This window comes from Nomascus leucogenys, chromosome 21 (genome assembly GCF_006542625.1).
Source record: "Nomascus leucogenys isolate Asia chromosome 21, Asia_NLE_v1, whole genome shotgun sequence".
Classification (NCBI taxonomy): Eukaryota; Metazoa; Chordata; class Mammalia; order Primates; family Hylobatidae; genus Nomascus; species Nomascus leucogenys.
In genome coordinates this window covers 45,805,352-45,817,673 of record NC_044401.1, presented here as the reverse complement: position 1 = coordinate 45,817,673, position 12,322 = coordinate 45,805,352, and the positions used below count along the sequence as shown (strand labels likewise).

The 12,322-nt window shown below is 41.5% G+C and overlaps 1 protein-coding gene across 1 annotated transcript in view; it reads left to right on the top strand.

Annotated features, from left to right (window-relative positions):
* SLC12A8 (solute carrier family 12 member 8) overlaps nucleotides 1-12,322 on the top strand; it is a 134,716-nt gene that overhangs the window by 28,632 nt on the left and 93,762 nt on the right. Inside the window, exon 5 of the mRNA XM_030801979.1 lies at nucleotides 6,080-6,311. Within this exon, the coding sequence (XP_030657839.1) occupies nucleotides 6,080-6,311 (232 nt within the window). The remainder of the gene's footprint in view (nucleotides 1-6,079; nucleotides 6,312-12,322) is intronic.

Here is a 12,322-nt window from a genome sequence, read left to right as displayed (position 1 = left end):
TGGTGCACGTCTGTAATCCCAGCTGCTTGGGAGGCTGAGGCAGGAGAATTGCTTGAACCCAGGAGGCAGACGTTGCAGTGAGCTGAGAATGCGCCACTGCACTCCAGCCTGGGTGACAGAGCGATACTCCATTTCAATAATAATAATAATAATATAATATAATATAATATAAAATAAAAGCTTGCAAAGGCTCGTCATTGCCCTGCATCCTACAAAACCCTTCCCCCTTTATCCCTCTCAGGCCTTGGTGGCAGGGTCTACTCTGTGGGACCAAACTCTTTGTCAGGGGAGGAGATGATGGACTAGAGACTCCCCTCACTCCCTGCTCCACTTACCTGTGTGGGCCTGAGGGTTCTTGGGGACTGTTTACCCTGAACACCAAAATGTCTAGCTTCAGCCTGTGCTGACACGTCAAAGAACATTCATTAGTGGCTCACATGCTTTGTGCTGGACTCTGTATAAAAACAATGAATGACTGGAAAGTTTTTATGGACCTGATATAGGCCTGGAGTTTTTGTTATGGGAGTTAACGCATATTCAGGACATATGTGTTAATCCACCAACTCTTTAACCTTAAACCTGGGAGTTTGTGTCAGAAGGGGAGGGGTGTTGAGGGGCACCACTGGTCCTCCAGGTAAGGTGGAAGGAAAATGCCTGTGCTTGTCAAGGTGCAATTTTGCTAAAAGAATTACCTTGGAATGGAAGCGTTACATCCTGAAAATAGGCCACCTTCTCTCTTTAAAATGGTGAGCAACACCCACTGTGTCTTGTGAGAAGGAATTAGACTTTTCTCTGCGGAGAATGAAAAAGAAAAGCAATGCCTGGTCTAAGATTTAGGAGGAAATAGAATACGTTTAACATATAATAAACCCTTAAGACATTTACACATTAAACAAACCACCAGGAATGTTTTCCAAGGAAGAGCAGCATTCAGGTTGGAAGGGGTACCGCCTCTGGGGTGGCTGGATTGCTCTGGGGAAGGCCGGGCAGTTGCTGAGTGTGTGGAAGAAGGCCTTGAGTCCGGGGGCTGCTTCCCTAAACCTGGGCAGACAGGGCGATGATATACCCTGATTTAGTTTTTATAAACATAAGGGTATTTTTAATATGTTTGCTTGTATTTTTTAATAAAATTCTTTGACAGTTACATAATGACATTCATTGTAGTCAGTTAACACATTGGAGACAATGAAAAGAGAGAGTTTTCCCTCACACCCTTGAGGTGATCCAGTGTTCTCTTTTGGAACATTTCCCTCGGCTTATACACATGTATTTATGGATTTTTGAAGTGCTTGCTTGTTTTTACAAAAATGTGGACAAGGCCAAGGCCAGGCACGGTGGCTCACGCCTGTAATCCCAGCACTTTGGGAGGCCAAAGTGGGTGGATCACGAGGTCAGGAGTTCGAGACCAGCCTGACCAATGTGGTGAAACCCCGTCCCTACTAAAAATACAAAAATTAGCCAGGCGTGGTGGCGCACACCTGTAGTCCCGGCTACTCAGGAGTCTGAGGCAGGAGAATCACTTGAACCCGGGAGACAGAGGTTGCAGTGAGTCAAGATCATGCCACTGCACTATAGCCTAGGTGACAGAGCAAGATTCTGTCTCAAAAAAAAAAAAAAGTTGGGGGAGGACAAATTTCATACATTATTCCATAGCTTGTGGTTCTCACTTTAAGTAATAGATATATCTCTTGGTCAATGTTTTAAACCAATGCTTTTTAAATAGTTACTTAATATCGTATAGTATAAATACACCAAAATTTATGGCTCATTTCTATTCTCCATTCATTCTTTTTTAAATTTTTTTTGAGACAGGGTCTCAGTCTGTTGCCTAGGGTGGAGTGCAGTGACGCCATCACAGCTCACTGCAGCCTGGCACTCCTGGGCTCAAGTGATCCTCCCACCTCAGCCTCCCAAGTAGCTGAGACTACAGGCGTGCACCACCATGCTTGGCTAATTTTTAAATTATTTTTGTAGAGACAAGGTTTTGACATGTTACCCAGGCTGGTCTTGAACTTCTGGGCTTAAGCAATCTTTCCACTTTGGTGTCCCAAAGTGCTGGGATTATAGACATGAACCACTGCACCTGGGACCTAGCCTTGTATTTTTTGTAGAGATGAGGTTTTGCCATGTTGCCCAGGCTGGTCTTGAACTCCTGGACTCAAGTGATCCTCTCACCTTGGTCTCCCAAAGTGCGGAGATTACAGGCATGAGCCACTGGGCCTGGCCCTCTATTCATTCTTTACTCTCCTCTGTATATGTAGTTTTTTTCCTAATAGTCTATATTTTTTGCATTTTCTCTTTTCTTTGTAATCAGGCTACCAGAGGCTTATCTATTTAATTTTTTTTTTGAAGATCAGCTTTGGTTTCTTGTATTTTTCTTTTGTTATTTTTTCTTCTATTTCATTAATTTCATATTTCTTTATATAAAATACTTCTCTCTGTTATCTTTTTATGTTGATCTTTTTGTGACTCAAGTTAATACTTCATTCCTTTATTTTTCTTTTTAACTAATAAAATCATTTAAGACTATACATTTTATTCTTCTGAACACAAGTTTAGTTATGCCTCTTGAGTTTTTGAATAACACATTCTCTTTTTCATTACTTTGTAAAAAATATAAAATTTTATTTTTCATTTCTCTTGACTTTGCCAACATGTGTCAGTTATTTTTCTATTGCATTTTGGTTGATTTGGAAGTTCTACTATGCTTTTAGTTCTTCTGGTAGTGACAGTCTACCCTCAGAAGTCATAATTAAACTTATCCTTTTCTATCATAATTTTCTACACTTCTCAACCAAGACACATTATTTACTAGCTCCTCTACCAACCAAACATTAAAATTCTTTTTTTTTGAGACAGAGTCTCACTCCATTGCCCAGGCTGGAGTGCAGTGGTGCAATCTTGCTCACTGCAAGCTCTGCCTCCTGGGTTCACGCCATTCTCCTGCCTCAGCCTCCCAAGTAGCTGGGACTACAGGCGCCCACCACCACGCCCGGCTAATTTTTTGTATTTTTTTAGTAGAGACGGGGTTTCACCATGTTAGCCAGGATGGTCTTGATCTCCTGACCTCGTGATCTGCCCGCCTTGGCCTCCCAAAGTGCTGGGATTACAGGCGTGAGCCACCGCGCCCGGCCCAAATGTAAACTTCTATGATACATTTACTTTCCTACTCTCTGTAAACACCCCCACTTCTACCCCCAGACTCATTGTGAGAAGATGGTTTAATTTTGGATTGTTATTGCTTTCCTTAAAGTAAGTCCCTTTGGTCTCAAGCACCCTTATTTACAACTTACATTGCAAATTTATCTATTTAGCATCAACAAAGGATCTTATGATATTCATAGCTAGCTACTGTTTCCTCTTCTTCAGCAGCGAATAATAACAAAGTCATAATAATGAGGGTAGCTATTATTATTATTATTATTTTCTGCCCAGGCTATAGTGCAGTGGTGTGATCTCGGCTCACTGCAACCTCTGTCTCCTGGGTTCAAGCGATTTTCCTGCCTCAGCCTCCCAAGTTGCTGAGACTACAGGTGTGCACCACCGCACCCGGCTTATTTTTATTTTAGTAGAGATGGAGTTTCACCATGTTGCCCGGGCTGGTCTCAAACTTCTGGCCTTAGGTGATCTGTTCGCCTTGGCCTCCCCAAGTGCTGGGATTGCAGGTGGTAGCTATTGTTTCTACAGCTCTATGAGCCAGATATTGTTCTAGGACTTTACATAAATCATCTCATTTAGTTCTCACAGTAACCTTTTGAAGGTTACTATCATTATCTGTATTTCACGAAGAGGTTAAAACACTTTCCCAAGGCAGCCATGATTTGGCCTTAGATATTTTGGCTTTGCAGTTCATGCTCCTAACCACCATGCCCTTACAAGCCTCCTGAGGAGCTTCCCCTGCCCCCTACCCTGCCCCGTCCTCTGTTGCTGGCATCTTTGGGCTAAAAAGCAATTTTAGGTACAAACCAGAAGAATGAGATCCACTGGAGTTACTGGGAACAAAAGGCAGCATTTATTTACAGCTTGGCTCACTTTGCGTGAGCAAATTGTTCTACTGCTAGAAAAAAAAAAATCAGTTTGGAAGCTTCAGATGCAAATGGTCCCATGGCATCATCCTCTGCACATCAGAGACATCAGGTACCTGGGAAAGTGGTGCCCATATAAATGGTATCCATTGCTACATTTTTGTCATTTATTTTATTTTCTTTTATTTTGCTCAGATAATTTTGACCATGAAGAGTCCTGTTGATCTGGCCAAATACTGATGAAATAACGTCACTGTCACACATCACACTCTTGGTGTTTAGTAAAGAGGAAGTTTGAGTTCTGAGATGAATGCAGGAAAACATTAGTCTCTCTCTCTCTTTCTCTCTCTCTCTCTCTCTCTGTCTCTCTCTCAGAAATGATTGTATTTCCCTCACATTTCTTGGGCTTTCCACCTCACTCTAATATGGACAGAAATGTTTACCATTATGGGATGCTGGAATAACTGTTAAGCTAAGTGTAAATTTGGGGGATGCTGACAAACATGATATGTGCCTAGTTGCAAAGTGAGCTGATCTCATTGAAGAGTGGGGCCTTGTTCACAAGCTCCTTTCAAATCCAGAAGTTGTATTACCCTTTTGCCTTTACACGAAAGGGCTGGAACTCATGGAGCCTGCTTCCCAGAGCACGTTTTATATGATCAGCATATCACAAAGTATTTATTGAATGCTTGCAACATACTTAGCAAATGCAAGCATTTGAAGGGGTACAATCAGCATAAACAATTTTTTAAGATATTTGCATTCTTGGTGGTGGGGTGGGGAGACAAACTTACGTTCATGACATGATAATAGAATATGGAACCAGATAATTAATTGTATGGCCTTAGCAGTTAGCTTACTATTTATTCAGAAAAGCAGGTTGAGGAAAGGCTTCATGGAAAAGGAGGGACTTGAACGAATGAGGCCCTAATAGAATTTGTTCCCAGAGAATGGCAAGGGCAGGGCTACAGTGATGAGTGACCAGCTGGCTCTGGGGGCAGTGAAGGACAAACCCGAGGAGAGAAGAAGGCTGAGGCTGAGGAATTAGGAAAAGTGAGACTGATGTTATTTTCAATAATTTAATTTGAAATGATCTTTCAAATATTTCCCAGAAGATAAAATCATGACACTCAGGCAAATGTAAGAAAAACATGTGCCAAGGATTTCATTTCATTTTTTTTTTAAAGATTATATAACAAATACTCATAGGAAGCCTCACCTGGACCAGGGATTTTATTTAATTTATGAATTAATGGAGGAGCCAGTAAGATGTTAAAGAGCATCTGCAAAGGATGCTGGGTGGATAGAGGTCAAATTTGTAAATTCATAGACATCAGTTAATGTCTTACGGGACAACAAATCCTAATCTTTTGGGTTATATATTCCACTGGACAGAAGTTATTTGCATCTGTACTGGAAAGAAAATCCATAAGGTAACATGTAACTTTATTAAATCTGAGGCATATAATGCATTTAATCAACAGCAAATAGTGAGTAAAATGAAATACATTCACCTAGATAGTCCTTGGGTAGCCTTTGTCACATGTGACATTGAAAAAGATGTGCCACTCACTTTTTTTTTCTATTGCTAAGTTTTAGATAATTTTAAAAATAATACTGACCTACAGAGAAATGAAGAAAAATCTGGTTTACTGCAGTGTCCTTTTAAGGCTCTGTAGATGGGAACCCCTGTGTGTTCTTGTTCTATATTTAGTTCTTGAATAACTCGGACCGAGAAATCCGGAGGCTTCTTTGGCCCAGTGTCCCATCTTCTTCCTCCTGTAGTCTTTTCATCTTTGTTACCACTGGCAGCCAGCTCTCAGCTTGGGTTCCTCCTTCATTCTTTGGTTGAGATGTAGACAAGTAGAAATGGGGCCTGAGGCAGGTTCACGGGTGGGAAGGGCTGGTTTAACCCTGCGCTGGTCCCAGGCGCTGAGCCTCGGTGCCAGTGAGTGTGTCCGATGGGGGTGCAGGGTTCTCAGCGCCGGGCAGTTCTGCCCGTGGGTCCATGCCTTTCTTTCCTGCTGACTCTTCTACCTGGAATCGCATGTCAGTGTGTTGCAGGTGCCATGTACATCACCGGCTTTGCTGAATGCATCTCGGATTTGCTGGGCCTCAGGAATATCTGGGCTGTGCGAGGAATTTCAGTCGCAGTGCTTCTGGCCTTGCTGGGCATTAACCTCGCAGGTGTCAAATGGATAATCCGCCTCCAGCTGCTGTTGCTGTTCCTGCTGGCCGTGTCCACACTGGACTTTGTGGTGGGTTCTTTCACCCACCTGGACCCAGGTAAGCCTTTTGGAGTCCAGTATGTGGCCTTATGGATCTTCACTGCTTTGGAGATGTTTGTAGGTGTGAGTTTGCCAATCCCATCTCCCCCTAACCCCCATAGGCTTTACCATAGGCTTTACCTACAATTGGTGTGAACTGTTCCTGGATCAGGTGAGCGGCTGTGTCTTGGAGCAGCTTCATGAGGCTGGAAGCTCCTCTTCACACAGACATCGCCTAGCACATTTTCTATGTGTCCTTTTATTTTCTTTTTTTATGTATATTTATTTATTTATTTATTTATTTATTTTATTATTATTATACTTTAAGTTTTAGGATATATGTGCACAACCTGCAGGTTTGTTACATATGTATACATGTGCCATGTTGGTGTGCTGCACCCATTAACTCGTCATTTAGCATTAGGTGTATCTCCTAATGCTGTCCCTCCCCCCTCCCCCCACCCCACAACAGTCCCCGGAGTGTGATGTTCCCCTTCCTGTGTCCATGTGTTCTCACTGTTCAATTCCCACCTATGAATGAGAACATGCAGTGTTTGGTTTTTTGTCCTTGTGATAGTTTGCTGAGAATGATGGTTTCCAGCTTCATCCATGTCCCTACAAAGGACATGAACTCATCCTTTTTTATGGCTGCATAGTATTCCATGGTGTATATGTGCCACATTTTCTTAATCCAGTCTATCATTGTTGGACATTTGGGTTGCTTCCAAGTCTCTGCTATTGTGAATAGTGCCCCAATAAATATACATGTGCATGTGTCTTTATAGCAGCATGATTTATAGTCCTTTGGGTATATACCCAGTAATGGGATGGCTGGGTCGAATGGTATTTCTAGTTCTAGATCCCTGAGGAATCGCCACACTGACTTCCACAATGGTTGAACTAGTTTACAGTCCCACCAACAGTGTAAAAGTGTTCCTATTTCTCCACATCCTCTCCAGCACCTGTTGTTTCCTGACTTTTTAATGATCGCCATTCTAACTAGTGTGAGATGGTATCTCATTGTGGTTTAGATTTGCATTTCTCTGATGGCCAGTGATGATGAGCATTTTTTCATGTGTTTTTTGGCTGCATAAATGTCTTCTTTTGAGAAGTGTCTGTTCATATCCTTCACCCACTTTTTGATAGGGTTGTTTGTTTTTTTCTTGTAAATTTGTTTGAGTTCATTGTAGATTCTGGATATTAGCCCTTTGTCAGATGAGTAGGTTGCAAAAATTTTCTCCCATTCTGTAGGTTGCCTGTTCACTCTGATGGTGGTTTCTTTTGCTGTGCAGAAGCCCTTTAGTTTAATTAGATCCCATTTGTCAATTTTGGCTTTTGTTGCCATTGCTTTTGGTGTTTTAGACATGAAGTCCTTGCCCATGCCTATGTGTCCTTTTATTTTATTGCTATTAAAAAAAACCAGGGCAGGCGCGGTGGCTCATGCCTGTATTCCCAGCACTTTGGGAGGCCGAGACAGGTGGATCACCTGAAGTCAGAAGTTTGAGACCAGCCTGACCAACAGGGTGAAACCCTGTCTCTACTAAATGCAAAAAAAATTATTTAGGGAGATCTGTTTGATGCTAAAGCTGTTCCCTGAGGTGAGAAGTGGGGCCTGTTTTTGCACGATGATATGCTGTCTTTTTGTGACAGCAACTCTGCTTTTCCCCTTGGAGGCCAGCCTTGATGTGCACCTACACAGTCCTGCCTTTTAGAAAAATGTTGGTTGTGGGAAGGTCAGCATTTGGTTGGCATCCACTGATCTGGCCTTATTGCTTCTGAGCATATTAAAATCTTCTGTTGGAAAATTGTCACTCCCCTGAACTTGCTGAGTATCCCCTACCCTCTGGCATCCCAGTCCCTCCCCAGGAACCTTCAGATGCCCCAATGATCCGGCACCTAAAGGGTTAACCCCAGGCCCACTCTAATGCTCAGGGACAATGTGATGTCCATACTGATCACCTGGAGCCCAGGCTTTGCAGCTTGCTAAATATTTGATGCATCTCCAGGAAGGAAACAGTGATTTTCTTTTTTTCCTGGCCATGTACCACCCTGAAGAGATGGCCCACATATGGAGGGAGACTTGCTGGCCTTTGGCCCATCAAACTGTCAGTGAAGGAAAGACAGAGTCCACTCAGGTCCCTGATTCCTGGTACTTCCCCCTCCAGCGACACGGTTGCTGGAAGAGCTTAATTAGTGAAATTGCAAGGCCATGCTACTGGCTTCTTTGAAACCTCACACTAGCCTGATGTATTTTCCTTCTTCTTGATTAGAAGTTTTCTTGGCTGCTCTTCTAAGTTACTCCAAATATTTTTCCTTCCTTCTGGTCAATACATTAGTAGAGTGTAGTGCGAGATGAAATTTATTTTCATTCCCATAGCAACTGGCCCCTCAAGAATCTGTTTTTGGTATCACTGATGTTTCATATGGGACATTTTCTTTGTGGTTAAAAATCCAAACTGAAACCAAACTTTAAACCTTCAGAATGAATTTAACAGAGTGATTTCAACTCTTAAAAAATGAGGACATATACACAGACATTTGAAAAAAAAGACTGGAAGGAACTATGCCTAATAGTGACTATCTTTCTGTTGAGATTATATGTGGCTAAATTATCTTATTTCTACTTTTCCTTCAAATGACCAGTGTTATTTTTTTAAAAAAAAATTAATTCACTTTTAGAGCAGTTTTAGGTTTATGGAAAATTAAGCAAATAGTACGAAAGTTCCCACATACCCCTTTTCTCTCTCCCCCACCAGTTTCCCCTATTATTAATATCTTGTATTAATGTGGTACATTTACTGGAAGTGATGAACCAATATTGATAGGTTATTGCTAGTAGTTTAGGGTTCACTCAGTGTTATACATTCTATGGATTTTGACAGTGTACAATGTTATGTATGCAGCATTGCAGCATCATACAGATGAGTTTCACTGCCCTAAAAATTCCCTGTGATTTGTCTTTTAATGCTCCCCAACTCCTGGCAACCACTGATCTTTTTACTGTTTCCATAGTTTTGCCTTTTCCAGAATGTTGTATAGTTGGAACCATACCGTATGTAGCATTTTCAGTTTGGCTTCTTTCACTAGTAATATGCACTTAAGATTCCTCCATGTCTTTTTCTGGCTTGATAACTCATTTCTTTTTATCACTGAATAAAAAGAAACTGGATGTAGCACTGTTTGTCCATTCACCTACTGAAGGACATCTTGGTTGCCTTCAGTTTTTGGCAATTATGAATAAAACTGATATAAACATCCATGTTCAGGTTTTTGTGAGGATACATTTTTAATTCATTTGGATAAATACCTAGATGCATCATTGTTGGAGCATATGGTAAGACTATGTTTGTAAGAAACTGCCAAATTGTCTTCTAAAGTGGCTGTACCATTTTGTGTTCCCACCAACAATGAATGAGAGTTCCTGTTGCTCCACATCCTCATCAGCATTTGGTATTGTCAGTTTTTTTGTTTTTGTTTTTTAGTAATTCTAGTAGATGCACAGTAATATCTCATCATTGTTTTAATTTGTGATTTTCTAATGACATATGATATTGAATGTGTTTTTGTATGCTTATTTGCCATCTGTATATCACCTTTGATGAAGCGTTTGTCAAGATCTTTTGCCTTTTTAAAAAACTGGTGGGTTTTTTTGTTTGTTTGTTTGTTTTCCTATCATTGAGTTGTTTTGTTTTGTTTTGTTTTGTTTTGAGACAGAGTCTTGCTCTGTCACCCAGGCTGGAGTGCAGTGGCATGATCTTGGCTCACTGCAACCTCTGCCTCCTGGGTTTAAGCAATTCTTGTGCCTCAGCCTCCCAAGTTGCTGGGACTACAGGCGTGCACCACCATGCCCGACTAATTTTTTGTATTTTTATCAGAGATGGGGTTTCACCATGTTGGCCAGGCTGGTCTTGAATTCCTGGCCTCAAGAGATCCACCCGCCTCAGCCTCCCAAAGTGCTGGGATTATAGGTGTGAGCCACCATGCCTGGCCACCATTGAGTTTTAAGAGTGCTTTGTATATTTTGGATTCAAACCCTTTATCAGATGTGTGTTTTGCAAATTTTTTCTCCCCAGTCTGTGGTTGGTTCTTTCATTCTCTTAACAGTGTCTTTTGCAGAGCAGAAGTTTTAAACTGTAATGGAGTCTATCTTATCAATGTTTTTCCATGGATCATGCCTTGGGTCGTTGGGAGCTGTACCTAAAATCTCTTTGCCAAACTCCTAGATTTTCTCATTCTAGAAGTTTTGTTTGACATTTAGGTCTATGATCCAGATTGAGTTAATATTTTGTGAAGGGTGTAAGATGAGTGTCCAGGTTATTTTTTTATTTTTTATTTTTTTTGGCATGTGAATATCCAGTTGTTCCAGCACCAGTTGTTGAAAAGACTCTCCTGTCTCCATTGAGTTGCTTTTGTGCCTTTGTCAAATATCAGTTGACTGTATTTGTGTGTTTTTGGGTTCTCTTTTCTGTTCCGTTGCTCTGTTTGTCTATTCTGTCTCCAATATCATACTGTCTTGATTACTACAGCCTTATAGTAAGTCTTAAAGTTGGTTAGCATCTATCCTCCAACTTTGTCCCTTTTCACCAGTGTTTTTTTGTTTGTTTGTTTGTTTGAGATGGAGTTTCACCCTTGTTGCCCAGGTTGGAGTACAGTGCTGCAATCTTGGCTCACTACAACCTCCGTCTCCTGGGTTCAAGCAATTCTCCTGCCTCAGCCTCCCAAGTAGCTGGGATTACAGGCATGCACCACCACACCTGGCTAATTTTTGTATTTTTAGTAGAGACAGTGTTTCACCATGTTGGCAAGGCTGGTCTCGAACTCCTGACTTCAGGTGATCCATCCGCCTCGGCCTCCCAAAGTGCTGGGATTACCAGTATGAGCCACCGCACTCGACCAGCGTTACTTTTAAAATCAGAAAAAAAGTTTTTTTAAAGTACACTTAAGCCTAACCTTATTTCTTCCCATTTCTTTAAATATAAAAAATGAAACAATTCCAAATAATCCTGAAATGTATAATGTAAAAAGTAAAGAATGAAAGTCTCCTCCTTCACTCAGTTTCTCCACTGCTTTCCAGAGGGAGATTGGTCCATGTATTAGTTATCTATTATTGTCAAACAGATTACCCCAACATTTAGTGGCATAAGATAACAATAAACATTTGTTATCTCTGGCCTTTTCTGTGAGCCAGTAATTTGGGTGTGACTTGGCTGGCGGCCCTGGATCAGAGTCTCTGGTGAGGTTCAGTCAGATGTCTTCAGGGTCTGTGGTCATCTGAAGGCTTAATTGGGGCTGGAGGATCTCACTAGCAAGTTGGTATTGCTTCTTGTTAGGAGGCCTCAGTGGTCCATGTGGTCCTTTCCTGAGAGCTGTTTTAGTATCCTTAAGACAAGGGGTAACTGACTTCTCCCAGAGCAAACAATCAGAGAGGGAGAGAGACAGGGAGAGAGAGAGAAAGAGGGAGAGGGAGAGAGAGAGAGAACAGAGAAGATGAATTTTTTTTTTTTTTTAAGAACGAGTTTTGTGCTTGTTGCCCAGGCTGGAGTGCAGTGGCGAGATCTCAGCTCACTGCAACTGCCATCTCCCGGGTTCAAGTGATTCTCCTGCCTCAGCCTCCTGAGTAGCTGGGATTACAGGCACTTGCCATCGTGCCTGGCTGATTTTTATATTTTTAGTAGAGACAGGGTATCACCATGTTGGCCAGGCTGGACTTGAACTCCTGAACTCAGGTGATCCGCCTGCCTCGGTCTCCCAAAGTGTTGGGATTACAGGCTTGAGCCACCATGCCTGGCCAAATTTTCACCTTTTCAATGGAGAAGTGTCAAAGAATTTGAAGGCACATTTAAAAACCACAATAGTTAATTTTAAAATCAGAAAAAAGTTATAAATACACTTAAGTCAAACTATATTTTTCTCTTTATTTTTATTTTAAAGACAAAATCAATGTCTTTGTTTCATAGAAATATAAAATATCCTGAAATTTATCGAGTGAAAAGTGAAAGTTTCTTCCCTTCACTCCGTTTTCCCACTCCT